The sequence below is a fragment of the Mus musculus genome, chromosome 6, assembly GCF_000001635.26.
Source record: "Mus musculus strain C57BL/6J chromosome 6, GRCm38.p6 C57BL/6J".
NCBI lineage: Eukaryota > Metazoa > Chordata > Mammalia > Rodentia > Muridae > Mus > Mus musculus.
The window spans coordinates 39,677,231-39,702,660 of record NC_000072.6 but is presented as its reverse complement, the minus strand read 5'-3'; the positions used below and the strand labels follow the sequence as shown (position 1 = coordinate 39,702,660).

At 38.3% G+C, this 25,430-nt stretch overlaps 1 protein-coding gene across 16 annotated transcripts in view; it reads left to right on the top strand.

Annotated features, from left to right (window-relative positions):
- Braf (Braf transforming gene) overlaps positions 1 to 25,430 on the top strand; it is a 122,428-nt gene that overhangs the window by 22,998 nt on the left and 74,000 nt on the right. For 11 of the 16 annotated variants that reach the window (XR_001785085.2, XR_001785086.2, XR_001785087.2 and 8 more), the window contains exons 2-3: positions 14,316 to 14,417; positions 25,020 to 25,283. Coding sequence is in view for 13 of the 16 variants with exons in the window: in XM_006505358.4 (XP_006505421.1) it covers positions 14,316 to 14,417; positions 25,020 to 25,283 (366 nt within the window). In the remaining 3 variants the exon portion in view is untranslated. The remainder of the gene's footprint in view (positions 1 to 14,315; positions 14,418 to 25,019; positions 25,284 to 25,430) is intronic. The other 5 variants (XM_011241136.3, XM_030255095.1, NM_139294.5 and 2 more) reach the window with 2 other exon arrangements.

Sequence of the window (25,430 nt, the reverse complement as noted above, 5' to 3'; positions counted from 1 at the left end):
TTGGGGAGATGTTCAGTGGGTAAAGTGCTTGCCGTTCAAGTGTGAGGTCCTGAGTGAGTTTAGTTCAGTCATACCAGTGTTTGAGGGTGGGGGAGATAGATGGATCCCAGGAGCTTGGGGCTATCTAGTGTAACTGAAACTGAGAGGTTCAGTGAGAGACTGTCAAAAACATAAGGTGGAGAGCAATAGAAGACACACAGCTCGATCTCTGGCCTCCACTCCAATGCACGAGCACATACCACACACACACACACACACACACACACACACACATACACACACACTACATACACAAAAAATTAAAAGTGGTCTTTACATCTTTTCACAGCTAAAAAACAAAAATCAAAAGAAAATGCAGTAGGTAGGTAGATAGGTAGGTAGGTAGATAAGATAGAAGGATAGGACATGACCAGTAAACATTAGGAATGTTTTTTTACTTCAGGAACAATCAGGAAAATTAAAACAATAAGACTATTTTATATAGATTAGATTTGTAGAAATGAGGACATCTGACAATATAGATATTGGTGATAATATGGAGAAGTAGGGGTTTCTTTGATTTCTAGTGATAGTGTTCATTAGAAAACTAACTTAGGTGACCTACAACAAGCAATACTTCCTGTAGACAGTTATCTTACTCCAACTGTTTTCAAGCTTGAATGTGCATAAGAATTGAAATTGTTGGACTCCACTCCTACAGTTTCTGATTAAAGAGGACTTGGGTGGAAACTGATAATTTGCTTTTTAAGTTCCCAGTTGATGCTGATCCTGCTCTCAACCCCTGAATCCTGCTTTGTGCTTCAATCTTTTCCCTAGAGCAGTGGTTCTCAAACCTTCCAATACAAGCCTTCAATATAGGTCCTCATGTGGTGGTGACCTCCAACCATAAAGTTATTGTGTTGCCATTTCATAACTAATTTTGCTACTGTTTAATATAAATATCTGGTAGGTGACTCCCAAAGGTACGGTGACCCACAGGTTGACAACTGCTGCCTTAGAGAAATGAAAGCATATATTTAAGAAGGCTTATTGAGGGGCTGGTTAAGAGCACTCAGCGGTTAAGAGCACTGACTGCTCTTCCAGAGGTCCCGAGTTCAATTCCCAGCAACCACGTGGTGGCTCACAACCATCTGTAATGGGATCTGATGCCCTCTTCCGGTGTGACTGAAGAGACCAATGGTGTACTCATATACATAAAATAAATTTAAAAATTAAAAAAAAAAAGGCTTATTGAGGTCAGGTGGTGGTGGTGGTGGTGGTGGTGCACACTTTTAATCCCAGCATTTGAGAAACAGAGGCAGGTGTAGCTCTGAGTTGGAGGCCAGCTGGTCTATAGAGTGAGTTCCAGGACAGCCAGGGCTACACAGAGAAATCTTGTATCAAAAACCAAAACCACCACCACTACCAACAAAGAAAGTTGATTGCTATTAACCACCAAATACAAAAATTCAGACACTCATTAGTAGAATAAATACATATTTGTGTGCTTACTTAGTGGTATATTATATATTTAATTACAGAATATAAAGCTAGTTCAAGTAGATTAGAAATACAAAACAGGAAAAAAGCCCATGGATTTGAAAGAGAATAGATGTGTTGGGGTACCTGAGAGGTGTTGAAGAGAGGAAAGGGAAGAAGGGAGATGTAATTGTATTTTAATCTCAAACAAAAAGTTAAAACAAAAAGATATACAAATCTTAGTCATCTCTTGTATTAGTATGTATGAATCTCACAAGTATATTAGTCAGGTATTAGAAGATATGGTGGTGTGGGTTTGTAATCCTAATGATGGCAAGATGGGAGGCAGAGCCTTAGGTGAATGACATCTGGAACTCTGAGCACTTCAGATGCTTACCTGTACCACATGTGCACACCTCTCTCGGGAATATCACACACATACATTTACAAAAAACCAAGATGGAATTAATGATGTTGTTTAGGAATGCAAATATAGGTAATAGAATTATAAGAAACAAATTGTCAGAACAGTGTGTGATAGTAATCAACTCATGGGAAGCAAGATTGTCAAGGCCAGTTTAACTGCTAACAGAGGGTTTGTTTTATAGTTATTTAAACTAACATTTTTATAAACTTACGATCTCCTTTTTATTTCCACCTCTGATTACTTTTAAGGTCAGATTTGGTTTTGTGTATTTGTTAGCCTTTGGATTTTTTTCTTTTATTATTTGTGGACATCTTAGGTTGAGATATCTGTTTTAAAATTTTATTTTGAAGGAATGGTTTATTGTGGACACAATATAACTTATTTGTCTTTTTATTTAGAATTCTTTTTTGTTTCTTTAGAAAATTTGCTCCCTAGTGTTACATTATGTTACTATGTTGCATCTGATGAATTTAAGTTTACAAAAATTATGCTTTTTTAAAATTTATGCAGTCTTGTGAAGATATGAAGCTGTCTGGGGACATGTAATTATCCTAACACCATGTTTGCATATGCATATGATTTTGTTCTCATTGATTTGTAAAGCACCCTTGAGTATATACCAGATTCTGTTTGTCTTTTAATAGTGTCATGTCCACATTACTATTCTTTTTTTATATAGTGTCTTGGTTTTTGCTAATACCAGCCTCTTTGTTGATTTTGTGCAAATCTATACTAACTTACTCTTCATGAGACCATTAGAATTAAGTTGTGAAGATCTACACAAGTCCTTTTGGGATTGTTTTAGATTTTAATACTGTGAAGAGAAACCATGACCAAGGCAACTCTTATAAAGGCAAACATGTACTTGGGGCTGGCTTACAGTTTCAGAGGTTCAGTCCATTATCATCATGGTGGGAGGCATGGCAGTGTGCAGGCAGATATGGTGCTGGAGGAACTGAGAGTTCTACATCTTGATCTGCAGGCACCAGGAGACTGTGTCACACTGGGTGTAGCTTGAGCCTAGGAGACCTCAAAGCCCATGCCCACTGTAACACACTTCTCCAACAAGGCCACACCCCCTAATAGTACCACTCTCTTTGTTTTGTTTTGTTTTTTTAAAGATTTATTTATTTATTTTATGTACATAAGTACACTGTCGCTATCTGCAGACACATCAGAAGAGGTCATCAGATTCTCATTACAGATGGTTGTGAGCCACCATGTGGTTGCTGGGAATTGAACTCAGGACCTCTGGAAAAGCAGTTGGTGCTCTTAACTGCTGAGCCATCTCTCCAGCCCAGTACCACTCTCTATCAGCCAAGTATTCAAATACATGAGTCTACAAGGGCCATACCTATTCAAGCCATCACAAGGATTTTGATTGTAATTTTATATGTTCATATAGGTTGATTTATAACTAAAATTCAGTTTCACAACTCATGAACATGGTCTTTATCTTTACTTACTTAAGTGTTTGGTTTTTTTCCTTAATAGGTTTTACCTTTCTATCCAGTGCTCTTCAGTTTGGATGAGGGTGTAGTTTTTATTCTTTTAACCTTTTGTGCTGTTGTGAATGAGATGCTTTAAATACTTATTTTTATTATCATTTGTATATGTGTGTTTATGTGAGTTTGTTATGTGCAGATACCCAAGGCTGTGAGAATATGTGTCAGATCTTCTGGACTTAGAGTTATAGGCAGTTTTCAGCAGTGGGATAAAGTCACTTCCTCTGAAGAGCAGCAAGTGTTGTTAATCACAGAGTCATCTCCAGTCTTGAGATAATAAATAAAAATAGATAATAAATGAATATGAATGAATGAGTAAATAAAAATTAAAAAATAGGGGCTGGTGAGATGGCTCAGCGGTTAAGAGCGCCGACTGCTCTTCCAAAGGTCCTGAGTTCAAATCCCAGCAACCACATGGTGGCTCACAACCATCTGTAACGAAATCTTATGCCCACTTCTGGAGTGTCTGAAGACAGCTACAGTGTACTTACACATAATAAATAAATAAATAAATAAATAAATATTAAAAAAATAAAGTTGTATGGAAGAAGCTGTTGAGTGGCTAGCACTTGGATTTTATATCTAGTTCTGATACAGTGCTTAGTATTTTTCAAGTTCACTATTACATTGCAGCTACAGTGTACTTACACATAATAAATAAATAAATAAATAAATAAATATTTAAAAAATTAAGTTGTATGGAAGAAGCTGTTGAGTGGCTAGCGCTTGGATTTTATATCTAGTTCTGATACAGTGCTTAGTATTTTTCAAGTTCACTATTACATTGCCAGGATTTTAAAATAACATTTACATGTACAAGTAATGGTTGTTTTATGTAGTTATTATTATTCTAATACATTAGCTAGGGCCTTCCATATATAGTCATAAATGATGGTGGTCATCTTTGTTTTTCTTTTCTTAGAAATGTATCTTTGGGCTGGAGAGATGATGGCTCAGTGATTAAGAGTACTGGTTGCTCTTCTAGAGGACTTGGGTTCGATTCCCAGTACCCATATGGCAGCTCACAACTGTCTGTAACTCCAGTTCCAGGGGCTCCATCACACCAGGCATGCATGTGGGGCACATAACTGTACATGCAGGCAAAATATTCATACATGTAAAATAAATATTTTTAAAAATTGTATTCTTAGTGACTTTTTGTAAATTTCTTATAGATATTCTATGTGAAGTTTTAGACTGTTTCTTGATTTGTAGTCTGCTATGCAGTTCTTCTGAATCATCATATGAGTATTGAAATTTTCTATACCACCCATTATACTGAGGTGATCATATCACCTGTTGATGTAAGTCATTTCATTATTAGGCATCCTATTTTTGACTAACTCTTGGATTACTGGATATATTTTATTGCACTGTTTTTAACTTATTTTGAAAGAGAGAAAGCTCATGCAGAAAAGAGAAGGGAAAAAGTGAAAAGACTAAAATGTCCGGATTATATATTAAAAAGCCTCAAGGTGATGGAAGGACAGCCCAGTCCCTGGGCTGGAATATCATTGTTGTAGATATGATATTCCAGGTGGGGACTGAGATGCTTGGAGAACCTGGAGGCCAGGTATGTAAGATATGCAACTCAGCTGTATGTTCCTTTGTTTCTTGATTTGTAGTCTGCTATGCAGTTCTTCTGAATCATCATATGAGTATTGAAATTTTCTATACCACCCATTATACTGAGGTGATCATATCACCTGTTGATGTAAGTCATTTCATTATTAGGCATCCTATTTTTGACTAACTCTTGGATTACTGGATATATTTTATTGCACTGTTTTTAACTTATTTTGAAAGAGAGAAAGCTCATGCAGAAGCAGAAAAGAGAAGGGAAAAAGTGAAAAGACTAAAATGTCCGGATTATATATTAAAAAGCCTCAAGGTGATGGAAGGACAGCCCAGTCCCTGGGCTGGAATATCATTGTTGTAGATATGATATTCCAGGTGGGGACTGAGATGCTTGGAGAACCTGGAGGCCAGGTATGTAAGATATGCAACTCAGCTGTATGTTCCTTTGTTCCAGGGTCTGAAACCCAACAATTAGAGCTGATAAGTCTTTCAGATCTATCTATATCTTGTATAGTTTTATTCTAGACTAGAGAAATGTTTCTCTGTCTGTCTGTCTGTCTCTCTCTCTAAGATTGAGTGTCACTATATTGGTCTGTCTGTCTGTCTGTCCTGGAACTCAGTATGTAGACCAGCCTGGTCTTAAACTCACAGAAATGTTCCTCCTCCTGCATTCTCCAACTTTATATTTCTTGACTGTTCAGTGGGCTTTAAAAGTAACCTCTGAGACTACACCTTTCTTTCAACTCTTTATGATGATTTTTAGTATAGATTTTCCCCCAAGGCATATTTTTATGTGCATGTGTGCGTGCATTCGAGACAGACAGACAGACAGACAGAGACAAAAATACAGAGTGCACGTGTGCACGAATTTGCCAGAAGGCAGGCACATTATGATACAGAGGCAGTGGAGGAGCACTGCTTAATGGCTTGCTCAGCTTGCTTTGTTATAATGTCCAGGACTGCCAACCCAGAAGGGGCAGTACCACAGTGAACTGGGCCCTCCCACATCAATCAAGAATATGTACTATAGGCTTGCCCATATGCCAGTATGGCAGGAGTGTTTTCGCAGTTGAGGTTCCTCTTCCAGAATGACTCTAGCTCTAGCTTGTGTCCAGTTAACAGAAAAGTACAGGCAGTTGTGAGTCCCGTAGTGGTGGCACTAGGAACCAAACAAGTCTTGGAAAAGCAATAAGTGCTCCTAACTGCCAAGCCATCCCACCAGCCCCAAATTAAAGAGAAGAAAAGGTGTGTGTGTTTGTGTGTGTGTGTGTGTGTGTGTGTGTGTGTGTTTGAGAGAGAGAGAGAGATCACATGCTATGACACATTGACACATACTTGAAGGTCAAAAGGATTACTTGACTAGCAAATATGGTTTCTTCTTCCACTATGTGCGTTCCAGGGATTAAACCCAAGTCATCAAAGTTTTGCAAAGAGTGACTTTACGTGCAGAGTCTTTTGAAATAGCTTTCTTCTGCTTCCAATGGTTTTGGGCCAAGGCGTTTATTCAGAAGGATGATGAGTCCACCCAAGGAAGAGATAGGTGAGGCTTCTCGTGAATGGGACTTTAGATAGAGACTTGTTTAATGATTTGATACTTATTTTCAGTCTACTCAGCTGACTTAATTTCTTTTCTGTTATTTTCAGCATTTATTCTTACTTACTAAGGAACAGGTCACCACCAGAACTGTACTCTTCCATCCTGTTCTGCCAACCCTGAGTCTTTAATTCAGTGTTTCCTAAGGTGGTTCTGGGCCTACAGGGAAGCATTTGAAATGTTTGATTGTCATGAATTGGAGCTGCTACAGGAGTCAGGGAGTGCCATGCACTGGCACTCTTTCATGGCAAGAGTTACCCACTTCAAAGTGCTGCTTACGGTCTCTATGAAGAACCTTAAACATTGAACTCAAATTTTTTCTTGACATCTATCATCCATCTATTTTTGAGGCAAGGTTTTACTTTATAGCCTAGTCTGACTTCGAGCTCATGATCTCTGCCTCAGTCTTGAGAGGTCTGGGATTGGAGGCCTATGCCACCATATCAGACTTCTGAATTTATTAACTTTTAAAAATGATGTTGTGTCTGTGGGTACATTACTGTGTGTGGGTGGGGTCAAGCCATGATATGCATGTGGAAGTCAGACGACAGCGTTGTAGAATTAGTTCACTCTTTTCACCTTTCTGTTGGTCCCAGAGATTGAACTCAGGTCCCCAGACTTTCACAGCAAGAGCCTTTACTCTTTGAGCTGTCTGGCCAGCCCCATTAACGTCATATTTATTCTTTAAAGTTTAGTTCTGGGGCAGTGAGGTGGCTCGTTGGGCCAAGTCACTTGCTGCCAAGCCTGACAACCTGAGTTCAGTCTCTGGGTCCAGAAAGAGAAAACAGACTCTGGAAATGTGTCCTCTGATTCCCCCCCCCACACACACAAAATAATAAATAAATAATAAATAAACAAATGTAAATAATGATAGTAAAATAGTAACTATTTAGTTCTAGCCAGTCATGATGGCATGCGTCTGTGATCTCAGCACTCAGAATGCAGAGGCTAGCAGATCTCTGAGTTTTGAGGCTGGCATGGTTTACATAACAAGTTCTAGCTAGTCAGGACTACAAAATGAAATCCCGTTTTAAAAAAGCAAAAACAACAACAAAAACACTTTGATTATCTTTTCCAGATGTATTAATCTTTTGGTCTCTTCTCCTCCCCTTCCCCTTCTCCCGCCCCACATTCTTCCTGTTTGCTTGGTACATCCTAACATTTTTATGTACATCTCTATTACTTGAAGTAACTATCTTGTAGTGTTCTTGATTAAGACACTATACCTGTACCTTACTGTGAGCTCAAATCATTGAGGCAGAGACATTTTGTATTCTTGGTCCATGGTATATGTAATTTTTTTTCTTTTTAAATAATGTATCCTACAAATAAGTCATATATATATGCATATATACATATATATATACATACATACATACATACATATATATATATATATAAAGAGTACACTGTAGCTGTCTTCAGACATACCAAAAGAGGGCATTGGATCTCATTACAGATGGTTGTGAATCACCATGTGGTTTCTGGGATTTGAACTCAGGACCTCTGGAAGATCAGTCAGTGCTCTTAACCACTGAGCCATCTCTCCAGCCCCCGAGGTGTAGCTCTTAAAAGCCCTGCTTTCTTAGAGTCCATTAATAATCTTGTACAGGTATAGTTGTGGGAAATAATGAAGGACTCACTTTACACACACACTGTATTATTTACTTTCCTCATTGTTGTTATTTAAATGCCTAACAGAAGCAATTTAAGGCTGGGATATAGTAGTGCATGCCTTCAGTCCCAACACTTGGGAGGTAAAGAAAGGCACACATCTCTGAGTTCAAGGACAACATGATCTACATAGTGAGTTCCAGGACAGCCAGGGCTATATTGAGATACCCTATCTCAACATCATCAACAACAACAACAAAACACCAAATAAATAAATAAACAAAACCCCCAAAACAAACCACAGAATCAACTTAAGAAAAGGTTTTATTTTGGCTCACAGTTTGGGCAACAGTCCTCCTGGAGCAGGCTTGGTGGCAGGAGCTTGAGGGAACTGGTCTCATTGCATATGTGGTCAGCATGTAGAGACCAAGAAATGCTGGAACTCAGCTTTCTTTCTCCTTTTTACTCCAGGTTCCTTTTTGATTATTCCACAAATCAACATTCTATGGCCTTAGCCCCTTGATGCTTACAAGAAGACAGCAAGCACATTTTTAAAAACCAAGGCAAATGAATACGGAGATCTACTTGTCTTTGTAAGCAGAGACAATAAGCTAGCTGGGTGGGATCTGGCTCTGAGATCACCATTCCTGCTACATCTGGGGCTAAACTAGCTCTGTTCTAGGCTGACCTTGAGTTCAGGAGTCTGCCTGCCTTTGTAAGCACAAATGAAAAAAACCGTACCTGGGTGGGATCTTTGTCTGTGATCACCACTTCCCAAATTGCTTTATCTCCTTCCTTAATATCTTTCTGACAAGCTCACTCATAGTGCAGCTGCCCATTTTCTTTTAGGTCCATATATATCCCCTCATATAGCCAATATTGCATGCTTATATTGTGCATAGGTGAGAAATTATACATTCTTGAACTCATGTTTTCAAAGTTCTTTCTCACTATCCTGAAGGTCACAGCACTTATCGTTTTGCTAAGGACATAGACATATCCTCACCTTCCAGACTAGTGCTGTCTCTGATTATTATGGAGTCATTAATCTTGGCAGGAGAACACCTCCTGAGGAAGGAGCATAAAGAAATTATGTACATTATTATGCAAACAAGTTTCATCCCTGGCAACCCATGAACACTCCTGGAGGCCCATGCCCTGCTGGCTCTGTTCCAGGGGCAAACCATGTCACTCTGTACCTTTTAGGCCATGCCAGACTCAGCATCATAGAGCTGCAGAAATCCTTTAATACCCAGAAATGTTTTACAGTGATAATGTGTTGGCTTCATTTTATTGTTAGTCAGATTGAGGAATTGAGTGCTTAATTCAGTTGTATTTCAGTTTTTAACTTATTTTCTGATAAATACTGAGAATCTCTCAAATGAGCTCTATGAATGTGTTATGCATGTAACACATGAATAAAGATTGATATGTCAAAAAACCTTAGAGGAGGGTCAGTGGAAACTGGATGATGCGACAGACTAACTTCTCCAGGGTCATACAGCTAAGTGACAAAACTGGAATTAGAGGTTTATAGCCTGTGTACTTATATACCAAATACTAAGCTTTTCTCAACAAGTCTTGAGAGGTAGATAATATAAATTCTGTTTTGTGGGTGAAGTTTGTTTTAAAGCATATACAACTGGCCTGGGGCACCCTGCCTCTTGACCATATGTTCATGTTTCTCTGATACTAACCCCAAGTGAGGTTTAAACTATTTGAAGAAGCTGTGGTTTATTTGTGTAATCAACTGTAAAAAACTGATTCTTCTTAATGGTTTATATCGGTCCAAATACTAAAGAATTTATTTAGCCAGCTAACATCTCTGCAAAAAGAGTATCTCAACTTGAGAATATACCCATTATGTAGATCACAACTTTGACCATTACATTGTAATCTATTGTTGGAGCCATAATATTTAAAAAGAAATTTTTTGCTCTTTGAATTGAAATTGACCTAATCAGGTTATGTTGGTTGTCCAACGGAAAATATATTTTGCTATTAGGTTAAATGTCAGTCATATTTAATGGAAAATCATTGACCTTAAGAATTTAGAATGTTCATTTTACAGTTTTAATGTTTTATGTGTAAGGTCTGTGTTTGCTTTTTTTTTTTTTTTCTTCATTTTGTTTTGGATTTTGAGACAGGGTTTCTCTGTGTAGACCTGCCTATCCTGTAGCTTTGTAGACCAGGCTGACCTCGAACTCCGAGATCACCTGCCTTTGCCTCCCAAGTGCTGGGATTGAAGGTGTGCGCCGCCATGCTTGACTTCTGTTTACATTTTTTACTGTGATCTGATTTAATTTATCAGCCACCAGACATAACTGACTGGCGGAAGGGGCTTCTTTTACATTCACATGAGTGGCGGGCTTATGAGGATTTATTTTGAGGTTGGGATTAGAATTTCTCTTAATAGTCTCAGTCATCTAAGTGCAGAGCTGGAGGACTACACAAAATGATTCTTCAGTCCCCCTTTGGAATACTTGCTTGCTCTCTGAACCTTGGCGCATCTTTGGTGCATTACAAGTTTGTAAGAGTATTAAATCTATCCACAGAAGTTCAGACTCTTCCTATGCTTTTTGCTGCTTATTGTAGTGTGCTTTAATGCACTTGCCTCCCTTGTGTACCTTTATGACCTATGAGTTAATCTAAGCATTATTGTCAGAGTAAACAGTATAAAATATAATCCTGACCAGATCAAAAGCCACTTCATAACAGTAAAAGATTGAATTAATATTTTTATTGAATGTGCTTGTGCTTACATGTGGTCTCTGCAATAAGATGGCCATAAAACACATTACAAAAAAATATACATATACACATATGGTTTCGAAATTGTGATACATTCCAAAAGCGAGCTTAATGAAGATTCAGTAAAGATTGAGAGAAGGCCCTCTTAGGAAGCCGGAGTTAATTAATTAATTTATTTATTTATTTATTGCTTAATTTGGAAAGCTGCTGAGGGAAGAATGTTCAGGGATAAGGAATAGAATGTATGAATTGTGTGGGGTAAGAGATGAAGGGACCAGTGCCTGATGAGACAGAATGAAACAATCTTGTAGGTAAGAAGTATGGGGATCTAAACTCTGTAAGCAAGGGAAGTAAAGTGGTGAGATGTGTTCTAGGGATTCCCTTCTGACCAGACAATGGAGGAACGATAGCATGGAACTAAGACTAAAGAAATGGGGCAATTGATACCTTTGTAAGTATTTTAGAGAGAGAAATGATAATAGGGTTTTTTGTTTTAAACTAATCAAGGCATGAATCAAGGTAACCCAGGAAATGATTGGTTGTCTCAATTAAAAAAGAAATCTAGATTAGAATAAGTAGTGCTGGGGAGATAGCCCAGTGATTTAGCATAGTAGTTGCTTTGTCAGTTCCTAGCACCCACATCAGATGGTTTACATTGCCTGTACCTCCAGTTCCAGTTCTACACGCATACATGAAGGCACACGTACATATGGATAAAAAGAATAAACTCTAAAAATTTAGTCACATAGCTCTTTTCCCCACATGTATGTGTGTACCACTTGAATGCTTGGTGCACAAGGAGGCCAGAAGAGGGGGTTGGATTCCTGGAATTGGAGTTACAGGTAGTTGTTAGCTGTCATGTGGATTCTGGAATCAAACCCAGGTCTTCTAGAAGAGCAGCTGATGCTCTTAACTGCTAAGCAAACTCTCAAAACAAAATCTTTTTTTCAGACAAGATTTGGAAGTCAGATGTGGTGGCACATGCCTTTCATACTAGCACACAAGCAGAGACAGGTCTGCCTGTCTCTATTAGTTTGAGGTCTGCCTGATCTATATATACAGCAAGTTCCAAGCCAGTCAAAGCTACAAACAGACAAACAAACAACAACAACAAAACATAAAAAAATAAGAACCAAAGAAGGGCCAGAAAATTGAATATAGTTGTTTTAGATATTTGCTATTTGGTTCTTTAAATTTTTCAATTGTATGAATTTTGGGTGTTGTTGGTTATATAAAGCATATTGTTTTTATCTTTATTTACATTGCAAGAAAAAAAAAGAATATGTAATGTACAGAATATTTTGACTTAGGAAACTTTGATAGAGATTTCACTGAATCTGTATATTGCTCTTGATAGAATGGCCATGTTCATAATATTAATTCTACCAGTCCATGGAGATCTTTCCACCTAATTGCTTCAACTTCTTTTTTCTTTTCTTTTTTTTTTTTTTTCTTTTTTGAGACAGGGTTTCTCTGTATAGCCCTGGCTGTTCTGGAACTCACTCTGTAGACCAGGCTGGCCTCAAACTCAGAAATCCGCCTGCCTCTGCCTCCTAAGTGCTGGGATTAAAGACGTGCACCACCACTGCCCAGCTCAACTTCTTTTTTCAATGTCAAGTTTTTAATATTCAAGTCTCTCACTTCTTTGAATGTCCTCATTGTCTGTTGTAGTATGCTACTTTCATCTCTAATTTTATTGCTCTGAGACTCTCTTCCCCACTGTTAATTTGGTTAGAGGGTAGGTGGTCTGGCTAGGCAAGCACTTTACTCCAGAGCTATATCACCCCAGTTATGGGTGAGGGCATCTTTAGGATTTCTTTTTAACCTTACACTTACTTACCTATGGTGTATGTGGTGGTTGTGAGGAGTGGCACACGCATGCTATGGTGTGTGTGTGTGTGTGTGTGTGTGTGTGTGTGATGCATGAGTATAGAAGCACATGTACCATGGTGCTTGTGTTTGGAGGTCAGGGGACAACTCTCAGAAGTGGCTTCTCTTCTTGCACTGTGTGATCTACAGATTGAGGCATTCCTCACGACTGACTTAGTTAGCCTCTGTGGTTCAAAGAGTCTGACTCAAACAGTTCATTTTAGACATATTTAAACACAGGACAATTTTGGAAACAGTTTTCTGGTGACAGTTATCACAGTAAAGCCTAGAGTGTGACTATATTGAAACTCTTGCAAAACGTGTCTGGGACCTCTCTCATAAAAATGGGTTCTGTTGACTGAGAAACAACACTCAAGAGTCTAGGAAGAATCTGGATAAATACAACAGTCTAGGGGATTCGGGCCCTGCAAGTAGCAACGATCACCAGGTTACTGCTACATCCATTCCCAGCTTTCTGGGCAGAAACAGGTATAGATCCCTATCTCAGGAGGCCCTTGTACTCTGGCCTTTCATTTGTTCTCATCTTAGAAGGGTTCAACCTTCATGTGGGTACATTGTAAGACAGCTGGAGTTAAGCTCTCCAGGCACAATATATTCTTCCATTTTTTTGGTTTTGGTGGTTTTGTTTTTCAAGACACGGTTTCTCTGTATTATCTTGGCTATCACTTGTAGCCTTGGCTGTCACTTGGCTGGAACTCACTCTGTAGACCAGGCTGGCCTTAAACTTACTGAGTTCCATCTGCCTCTGCCTCCCAAGTCCTGGGATTAAAGGAGTGTGCCACCACCACCTGGCCAGTATCTTCTTTCATTAAAAAAATAATAATAATAAAAGTCTACTCAAGGGCTGGAGAGATGACTCAACTGTTAAGAGCACTGGCTGCTCTTCTAGAGGTCCTGAGTTCAATTCCCAGCGACCACTTGGTAGCTCACAACCATTTGTAATGAGATCTGATGCCCTCTTCTCGTGTGTCTAAAGACAGCTACAGTGCACCTATACATAATAAATAAATAAATAAATCTTTTTTTTTTTAAAAATCCAGTCAAGTTTATACTGAAGATTAACCATCACAATAACAAACTCAAAAAAAAAATTGCTTTCTGGTAGGGAGATCCAAATTTGATGGAAGATTAAAAATAGATTTTCATGATTTATTCTGTATATGTATGTGTGTGTGTGTTTTAATTATATTTAATTTTGAATGTAGGTTCCACAGTATAGAAAATATAATGTTTGTATTTCTGAGTCTGGCTTATTTTATTTAATATAGTAATTGCTAGTTTTGATGGTTTATTCTAAATACTCAGGTGTTTGAATCTCTTATAGATAGGGATGCAATACTAGATGGAAAAAGGTTAGTACAGTTACTATAATCATAAACCCCACTCAATTGTCTAAAGCCCCGAGAACACTGGCAGTTACTGCAGTCTGTTGTCTACATTAAAATAGTTTTAATCCCTATGCTAAGTGATCTTTATTTAGATTCTTTTACTTTTTTAGGTATGGAATATCAAGCAAATGATTAAGTTGACACAGGAACATATAGAGGCCCTATTGGACAAATTTGGTGGAGAGCATAACCCACCATCAATATACCTGGAGGTAAGTTTTGAGTATTACTTTATGGTAATTTTGAGAGAAAAATGTATTAAAATGTTTTATAGTCATAGTTTTGGTTATTTAGAGAGCAGGATTGGAAACATTGGAAGAATTTACTTTGTCTTTTTTTTTTTTTTTTCCTTAGTCTTGTTTTCATTCACTTGTTGCAATCTGCATGTATTAGTTTTATTTGGAAAATGTCAAAACTGAGAGGAATGTCTCCTATAAACTTCAAAATATTGCCTGATGGGCTGGTGAGATGGCTCAGTGGGTAAGAGCACCCGACTGCTCTTCCAAAGGTCCAGAGTTCAAATCCCAGCAACCACATGGTGGCTCATAACCATCCGTAACGAGATCTGATGCCCTCTTCTGGTATATCTGAAGACAGCTACAGTGTACTTACATATAATAATAAATAAATCTTTAAAAAAAAAAAAATTGCCTGAATTTTAAAAAAAATTACTAAAAAGAGAGAAAGAAAAAGCACACTGTTTTGGTAGTCAGCAGAATGAGTTACCATCTTGGGAAATTTGGATGGTTTTGTAAAATATCTTTTTGAGAGTAAGTTTCCCAGAGTTGTTTTCTCCTTTCTTATAGATAGTTTATAATCTTGGAATGGCCCAGTACTGCTCAGTCTTGCTGCTTAGTGATGCCTTGAGATTTGTATCATCTGCCTTGAGTGAGATTATAAATCTGTAGTTAGCCATTGTTCTTAATCCTGTGAGGCAGTAGGTACTAGGTAGTCATAGATAGGCCTTCTTGCCCTTAGTTTCCTTCTAAAAGTCAGTCAGTCCTTAGCAAGCAGGCTCTGTGGGCTCGACAAGACTGCTTGCCACAGCTTTCTACTGCCTTTCTCCAGTAACGCTTGCTCAGCTATAATTGCATGATGGTATGTGCTGTTAGTCCCAGGTCTGAGACTTTGAGGTCAACCTGGGCTACATAGTAAGTTCTAATAGAGACACCTAAGCTACACAATGAGACTCTGTCTCAAAAAAAATAAAATAAAATAAAATAAAACAAAGACCAAGTAAGCATTTGGCTTCAAATATCAGAGATTTTAAAACATGGTTTGAACAACTTGTAACTAAAATTTCTAATTTACCAATCTACTTTTTTTTTTAAGAATTATTTATTTACTTTATGAGTACACTGTAGCTGTCTTCAGACACACCAGAAGAGGGCATCAGATCCCAATACAGATGGTTGTGAGCCACCTTGTGGTTGCTGGGAAGTGAACTTAGGACTTCTGAAAGATCAGTCAGTGCTCTTAACTGCTGAGCCATCTCTCCAGCCCCTCAATTATTTTTCAAAGAAAAATTAAGTCTTCATTATTTTGTGAGAAAGTTAAGTTTGTGTTTATAAAACAAACCTTGGAACTTTGGAAACACCAACTAAACTGTTCTTCTCTTGTCTTCCTCATGACTTATTCTGGATCACACTGCTGCTTATGCTATAAAATGTAGGACTAGAATTCTATCTGTACTTTCAGTTGTGTGGTAGGAGCCAAGCAAAGAAGTAAGAAGTAGTCTTAGTATAGTCTTAATGAAAGTGCTCATTTTTGTTTATCAACCATACAACAGAAGCAACAGTTTGTCTCTGTCTATTGGGCACTTTCCCACATTTGAATCAATGAACATGTTATTTATAGTCATGATGGATTGTTTCAGCCAGACACATACTCTTCAGACATTTGAATACTTAAAAATTGATTAGTAAAAAGAAAAACATTTGTGCTTATTCTTATTCTATGCCCTGTACTGTGTTAAATGCTTTTATTAATACTTACAATTACTTTTAGCAAATTCCTGCATAGGTATTTTATTTCTCTTTGACAGGCTAAATAGAGAGGTTAAGTAACTTACTTCAAGTGGTAGGTAACTATTGCTGAAGGGAGAAGGCAGATATCTAGCTTACAAATCTATGATACTGACCACTGCCTTATTCTACAGCTTTGCTATCCTGTTGTGTCTCTGCCCTCGTGCTAAACATTTCTAATTTCTTTATCTATTTTTTGTTGTACAAAATGTGGACTTTTTTTTCAAATGTATTTAATTGGATTGGTTTCTTTTTACAACTATGCATACAAACTTGAATCATATATTCAAAAACAGTGTAACATCAAAGCAAAGTTTAATGGGTTTTAAGTATGTGACAAAGTAATAGATTCCATATGTACTAATGACATATAGCTATAGTGAATATTTATGAAACATTTAGAAAAAAATTAGGATAGTATTATATGTAATAGTTTAAGAACTATTTTATAGTTACAAAATAGCATAGTTCCTGAGATATGCTAAGGTTCTACAGATAGGGGTACTCACTGAATACCCTGTAATATTTATACTGTTTGCAGTGATATTTAAAAAAAAAAATGTGCCGGGTGTGGTAGTGCACACCTTTAATCCCAGCACTCAGGAGGCAGAGGCAGATGAATTTCTGAGTTCGAGGCCAGTCTGGTCTACAGAGTGAGTTCCAGGACAGCCAGGGCTATACAGAGAAATCCTGTCTCAAAAAACAACAACAACAAAATGTTTAAGAGCCAAAAATCTGTATCTTCAAACAGATTGTGCTTCAGAGCAGGGAGGGACTTATAGACAATGACCATATAAAGCACTTAGAATATTATTAATATTAATTAGCATTTGATACACCATGAAGAAGACTGACGGATGACAGGATGCTTGCTTGTGGAAAGCTAGCTGACCATCCCAAGGGAAAAGACTCAGGGACTAAACTTTGAAGGCCTTCAGTCAAAAGCCAGTTCATTCTCCTGATGACTCCCAAGGTGTGCCATTCTTCAGGGTTTTAGGTTCACTCTTTAAGAACAGTTTTTTCCTAGAATAAAAGATACATTGAATTTACCACTTTAAAAAATAAATATTTAGGGTTGGAGAGATAGCTCTGCAGTTAAGAGCACTGGCTGCTCTTCCAGAGGCCCTGAGTTTAATTCCCAGCAACCACATGGTTTTACCATCTGTAATGGATACCCTCTTTTGATGTGTCTGAAGACAGTGACAGTGTACTCATATACATAGAATAAATAAATTTAAAATGAATAAATAATTTTTTAGCAAATTCATTTTATTTTGAAACCATCAACACAGTCCAGAACTTTTCATCATTTAAGACTGATCTTTTAGGCCGGGCGTGGTGGCGCACACCTTTAATTCCAGCACTTGGGAGGCAGAGGCAGGCGGATTTCTGAGTTCGAAGCCAGCCTGGTCTACAGAGTGAGTTCCAGGACAGCCAGGGCTATACAGAGAAACCCTGTCTAGAAAACCCAAAAAAAAAAAAAAAAAAAAAAAAAAAAAGGACTGATCTTTTTACTTTACATATTAACTACCAGATCCACATTTTCTTCTGATTATGATCTGTAATAACAACTACATACTCCTGTGTCTGTGAATTTGACTGTTTTAAAAGAATCACATCATTTGTCCTTTTGTGACTGGTTTATTTTACTTAGCATGTTTTCAAGAACTATACATGTTGCAACATGGATAACACGTGTGTAAAAAGTCCCTTGCTTGCTAGGGGGAATCTCGTGGTAGAATGTTTGCCTATTTTTGGCTGCTTGAATTGCAAAAAATGATGAATGGCCATGGGTGAAAGATAATTGAATTCTTGCTTTCAAATTTTAAAACAAGGGTTTTTTGTTGTTTTGTTTGTTTGCTTGTTTGTTTTCCCGAGACAGGATTTCTCTGTATAGCCCTGGCTGTCCTGGAACTCACTCTGTAGACCAGGTTGGCCTCAAATTCAGAAATCCACCTGCCTCTGCCTCCCGAGTGCTGGGATTAAAGGCATGCGCCACTACTGCCTGGCTTTAAAACAAGTTTTAAAATTATATTTGTAAACTTTCTGCACACATGCATGTGCGTGCACATACACATACCACAGTGCACATGTGGAAGTTAATAAACAACTGGGAGGAGTCAGTTCTCAGGTCATCAGGGTTGGTGGCTTTAAAATCTCTCATATTTGAAGCTAATGGTAACCTGATGATTTGTAATGTAGGCTTATCTTCTGCATAATTAACTAGTGATTACAGCTGAGCTAACATTTATAGAAAAGGCAGAGGAAGTGTGGTGAGCAGTCGCATTGTTGATCCTGAGCAAAGTCGGGTCCTTAGGCTTAAACAGCTCTCATGTCTTTGAACTTATACTCAGAATCGCAGAATCATACAGTGATTGTTTCATTATTTAAAGGGACTCACACACCTTTTTATACTGTGCCTACACCATGTTACATTCTTATTATCAACGATTGCACAAGGATTCTTCTCTCTCCGTAGCCTCACTGACACTGAACATTTTCTGTTTTGTCTTTGACAATCCCCATTTTAATGAATGTACAGTGATATTCTATTGTGGCTTTGCTTTGCATTTCTCCAGTGACTATGACGGTGAGACCGTTTTTACATTTTATTGTTTATTTGGACATCCTCTTTGGAGAAATGTCTGTTAGCTCTTTAATTTTTAATTGAATTGCTTACATTTTAGTTACTTAGGTGCTATTTTAAAGTTAATTAATTTATTTTTTTCATCATTCATTCATTCAATTTTAAAGCATCTCGCACGCACTTCTATAGAGAAGATATTCAAGTTCATTGAGTATAAGCAGGAAAATTAAAGAAACAGAAAAATCATTCATTCATATGTGTGGGCCAAAGGACAACTTTAAAGAATTTTTCTCTTTCCAACCATGGTGTTAAAACCTAGGTTGTCAGGACAGGGTTTATATTACCATTCCACAAGAGCAGAATGGAGGCATAGTGACAAAATCCAGGACCAAAGCAAAACCAAACCCTAACAGTATAAAATTCTATATGATGTTTGGGACTTGAGTGTCAAAGGAGTAGATGGCTCAGTCCCACCAGCTTTGCTGCCTGTGACATACATCTCCCTCTTGGGCTGATTCCACTCCCTATATGCAACCGTCCTCGGCAGGTAGGTATCTCACAGCTCTGACATTGACAACATATTGGTCTCTCCAGTACAGTTCAGGCTTCACTTTCATTGCTTCACAATTTGAAATTTATCTTGTTTGCTAGTCTCTGGCTCACTCATTAACTACCACAATCCTAAGGAGGAAAAGATGGGTTTGCCCCTGAAAATTCTGTCCAGGATTTTTCTGTTTCTTTAATTTTCCTGCTTATACTCAATGAATTTGAATATCTTCTTTGTAGAAGTGCGAGATGCTTTAAAAATTGTTCACATATCTTTGTTTTATGGGCGTGTGCACTTATACAAATGTCTGTGCATAAATATATGCCATGTAGTGATATATGGAAAACAGGACACGCTGAAGGAGTCAGCGCTGTCCTTTCATCACGTGGATCCCCAGCACTGTTCTCGGCTTGTCGTGCTTGGTGGCACGCACCTCTGAGTGCTGAGCCATCTTGCTAGCTTGAGATGCTTTTCTCCTTGTTTTTGTACCTGATATATGGTGTATGGACTAAGAAGCAAAGAGAAAAATACGGAGCCAGAACTTAGTATTCTCTTCAAAGGCAGACCTAGTCCTGATACTCAGTAGGCAGAGGCAGGCTGTGAGATTCAGATCAGCCAGGACTACATAATTAAAATCCTCCCTCAAAAAAAAAAAAAAAAGGAAAGGAAAACAAATGTCCCTGACATTTATTATTTATAGCATTCTTATAATGCATGGCAGTCTTTTTCATCTTGAGATGTCAAATTAGAAACAGTCCAGACACATTTCATCAATTTCTGCAATGAAAAGAATACCAGCATGTAGATCAGTTCATTGTATATATCTGTGTAAAGTTAATAAAGTTTCATTAGATAATGAGATTAAATTCAGTAAGAATAAGCTTAATACTTACTCTTTTTGTTTGTTTGTTTTTGTTTTTGTTTTTTTTGAGACAGGGTTTCTCTGTATAGCCCTGGCTGTCCTGGAACTCTCTCTGTAGACCAGGCTGGCCTCGAACTCAGAAATTCGCCTGCTCTGCCTCCCAAGTGCTGAGATTAAAGCTGTGCACCACCACGCCCGGCAATACTTATTCTTAATACAGGTGTTACATACCTGTAATCCCAGGTCTCTCACAGACTGAAGCAAGCAAATTCTAAGCTAATTCATGCAATTTAGCAACTCTGTTTTAAAATTTAGAAAGAAATTAAAGGGTTAAGTATAGTTAAGTGAGAGTGTTTAGCTAGACTGCACGACATTCGCGGTTCAATTACTGGGACAGAAAGAGGGAGGGATGAACGTAATGACTCAGGTGCAGGAGATCTGTGAACTGTGGAAGCCATTACCATAAACTCTCAAACAGTATTACTTTCAGTATTACTCAAAAGAATTTCTTTATCCATTAGCATCTGTTCCTTCCAGTCCTCGGAATGACTGATCTTTTGATTGATGATAATGTTGGAATAATAATCCATAAAATATGGGAAAGAGTACAGTATAGACCAAAGTCTGGGAAGATGTTAGAAATATTCATGTTGACCTGAAACCTATTCGTGTGCTAGTGAGATGTAAAGTCAAGGTGGAGTAGTGTTCATTCAAGGTTGTGAACGTCCCAGAGTCAGACTCTGGCATCATTTCAATCTTTTGTAAAGCCTATGGTATGAATATCTCTGGGTCTTGAAGACAGAATGGAAATAAATGCCTAAATTTCTAAGGCAGGGATATTAGAGAGCAGTCATATTTGACAGTTAGGATTACTATGACTATGATGAAACACCATGACTAAGAAACTTGAAGAGGTAAGAGTGTATTTGCCCTCTGTATCCTGAATCACAGCCCGTTGAGGGAAGCCAAGGCAGGAACTCAAGTGAACAAGAATGTGGAGGCAGGAGCTGATGCAGAGACACGCCATGAAGGAGTGCTGCTTACTGGCTTGTTCCTCATGGCCTGCTCAGCCTGCTTCCTTTTATTTTTCCCCCTTTTATTAAAAATAGATTTATTTTTCATATAATCTATCCTGATAACAGTCACCCCGCCCTCTACTCCTCCCAGATCCTCCCCACTTTCCCCCTCATCTGAAGCCACTCCCTTTCTGTCTCTCAGTAGAAAACATATAGGCTTCTCAAGGAATAATAATATAATAATATAAAACAAGAACTAACACATCAAAATTTTAAAAAAAAAACAAAACAGACAGACAGAAAGAAAAGAGCCCCCAAAAGGAGAAAAAAAAAAACCTAAAAATTCAGAGACCCATTTATTCGAACACTAAACCCGAAGCCATGATATATATGCAAAGGATCAGTACGGTAAAAAGAGAGAAAATATAAATAAAATGAAATACAAATTTTTAAAAATTAAGTGGTGAGGGCACTGTTGCTATAGAGACAAGGAACTTCCAGAAAACTCAGTGCTATTGAGGTTTTTGTTTTGCTTTTGTTTTCTGTTGCTCATCTACTGCCAGGCTTGCAGCATATCCTTAAGAGAAGTTTGTTTCCCTCAATGAAACTCCCTTGAAAAAACAAAATTTTCATTTTCAGCCTGCTCTTTTTATAGCATCCAGTACCAAGTCAGGGGGTGGCACCACCTACAATGGGCTGGGCCTTGTGCAGGAAATATTAAAAAAGAACTGGCTCGTTCCCGAGATTGTGCCTGCAACTCTGCCCTGTAGGGCTGACCAGCCATCCCCCCTGGGCCCTCTCTCACCTCCCCCTCCTCTTCTTCCGTCCAGCCCGGAAGTCTCCCCTACTTACCCAGTGATTTTCTCCTTTACTCATTAGGGGATAGGTGACAAGAAGTCACCAGTATACAAGACTCCATTCTCCCTGGAGAGTGGAATTAGCATCAAAATACAAGCAACCCCTGGGCTATCCACCACCGGGCACTTCTATATCTATTAAGGAAATGCCCTACAGGCTTGCCTATAATCTGATTTTAGGAAGGCATTTTCTCAGTTGGGATTCCCTCCTCTCAGATGACTGGCTTCTGTCAAGTTGACATACAGCTAACAAGTACAGCACTGAATGCAGCCGAAGTAACTTGTTAAACTGAACTGTGAGAATGAAAAAAACTATTGATAATGTGGTGAAGTGATAGTTTGTAATCTGTGCTGAAGAAATTGGTATATTTTCAAAATTTAACATTAATACTTTGATAAGGGAAGAATATTTGGAAAATTCATTGTTTCCAATAATTCTTTTTTATAAGGCTAATTTTATATAATAACCATGTTTGCCTAGGCCTCAGTAATAAGAATATTTGATTTATGTAAGAAAGAACTTGTCTCCCAGGCATTTCTAAACCTTTAAGGGTAAGAATTGTCTGCCTTGTCTGTTTTTGTAGTCTCAGCATAAACGATGCCAGTATAGAGATAAACAACGAATATTTATTGAATGAATATAGACTCAATAAATGAAGCATATTGAGAAAGGCACCCTTATTAATTAGCCTCTTGATATGAAAACTAAACAGAAAGATTTGAATTGATTTGATGGTAACTCTCTATTCTGTTCGTGACAGTTCTAGACTACGAAATTGTCAAAGGGGAATTTTTCCAGAGTTCAGGCTCCTTACCTCAGTACTTTCACTATATTTTCTCCTTTCAAAAGTTGTTCAGGAAAAAAAAAAAAAAAGTTGTTCAGTAAGATAAATATTCAGTACACCAGAGTGCTGTAGCCTTTATTGAAATGAGATTGCTCTTGCATTCTCCCCTTCCTCAGGTAATTCCTGCGGTATAATTTCTGCTTATGAAATACAGATTTCCTAGTGTGGTCCATATACTCCTTGCACTTTCCAACACATTACCTGACATTCAGTTTAGAAATCTGTGGGGTTCCCCCCACCCAGTACCTTAAAATATGTTCTTTGTTAAAAAATTCTCTGCACACAGGCCTCTTTTTAAAGTTTTTATTGTGTGTTGTTTTATGTTGTACTCATGAGGCTGGGGCATGCACATGCATGTGGAGGTCAGAAGACAGCTTTCAGAAGTTAGTTCTTTCCTTTCATTGTGGGTTCTAGGGATCAAACTCAAGTTTCAGGCTTGCTCAGCTAGCACTATTACCTGCTGAGCCATCTTGCTAGCCCAGTAAACTTCTTGAGAAAAAGGAAATGTCATATTATAATCCTTGATTCTCTCTTGTAGAGGTTCATAAATGTTTCTAGTACTGCATCTGTTTGGGATGTTAGGGAACAAAAGGGCTAAATTACTCTAGGCTGAGGTGATTTCCATTGTCTGAAAGAACTGTGGATATGTATATTCCAATCAATGCCATCTCTTTACTTTCAGTATCATTCTGTTCCTTTAGAATTTGGTATTTAATATGGTAAGCCATTTTACTTTATAGCTTTTGTCAAATGGGATGTTTAAAAGGGTATACTCCTAGTGGTCCAGAGTTTCCTATGGTTGCAGGGTATCAAATCAATTTTTACTTGCTTAAGCAGCATTTGATGGGGAAGGAGATAATAAGGAATACTGCCAGAGAGCATGTTGATATCCAGGATCATAGCTGTTACAGGAGACAGTGATGGCATCCTTGGTTTGTGCTGTCCCCAGAGGCTGTCTGGATGTCTATGATCTATGCTGCTGCTGGAAACTATGTGAAAGTCCATGCATGATCTATGCTGCCATTGACTGCTATGGGCAAGGAAGCTTCTGCAGTGGTATCAATGACTCCAGACTCATAACTGAGAATGAGAGATGTTGAAGGCTTCTGTGACACTCCCTACCCACCCCCCTCCCCCCCAAAAAAGCAGTCCAGACAAATAGCTATTGAAAAGACTGCTTACAAATTGTGATAAAGATGGTGAAGTGTAGCTCATCACAGTTGATAGCTTCTCTCAGTGGGGTTGGGAAAGGACTCTGTCTTTTTTAGGCAGCTGGCCAGCAGAGTTTGACCATGCTTCAGTGAGTACATGAGCAACACAAATTGGACTTGGATTTTTCTTTCTTTCTTACATTCTTAGTTAGGGTTTTATTGCTATGAACAGATACCGTGACCAAGGCAACTCTTATAAGGACAACATTTAGTTGGGGCTGGCTTACAGGTTCAGAGGTTCAGTCCATTATCATCAATCAAGGCAGGAACATGGCAGCATCCAGGCAGGCATGGTGCAGGAGCTGAGAGTTCTATGTCTTCACCTGAAAGCTGCTAGTAGAAGACTGACCTCTAAGTAGTTAGGATGAGGGTCTTAAAATCTCTCTAACAAGGCCACACCTCCAAATAGTGCCACTCACTGGGCTAAGCATATTCAAACCATGACATTCCACTCCCTGGCCCCCATAGGCTTGTTCAAACACCTGAGTCTATGGGGGCCATATCTAGTCATAACATAATTAAAAAGTACATTTAGTCCAACTTCCAAAGTCCCCATAATCTCGAGCAGCATCAACAATGTTAAAAGTTCAAAGTCTCTTCTGAGATCTATCAAATCACTTAACTGTAATCCCCAAATCAATACAGGAAACCATCTGGGTAAACTCCAAATTCTGCATCTCTTTGTCTGATGTCAAAGCAGTTTTCAGATCTCCAACTCCTTTTTCATCATTGTTGACTGCAATAAACTTCTTTTCCTGGGCTGGTTCCACTCCCTGTTAGCAGCTTTCCTCAGGAAATATCCTCTAGCTCTGGGGTCTCCAATGAGCAATGTTCAGGTCCCATGTGAATCTCCTTTATTTTGTAGGCCTATGAAGAGTACACCAGCAAGCTAGATGCCCTTCAGCAAAGAGAACAGCAGCTTTTGGAATCCCTGGGTAATGGAGCAGATTTTTCTGTTTCTAGCTCTGCATCAATGGACACCGTTACATCCTCCTCCTCTTCTAGCCTTTCAGTGCTACCATCATCTCTTTCAGTTTTTCAAACTCCCACAGATGCATCACGGAACAACCCCAAGTCACCACAGAAACCTATCGTTAGAGTCTTCCTGCCCAACAAACAGAGGACAGTGGTAAGTCAGTATTTATCATCATCCTTTTGCTTTCTTTGTGTTGAACATCATCATCACTGCATATTCAGAGCCATGCCAATGGAATTATCCATTTTAAGTTAGGGTAGAAAAGACATGATTATTTTATGTCAAGTCTATATACAGAGT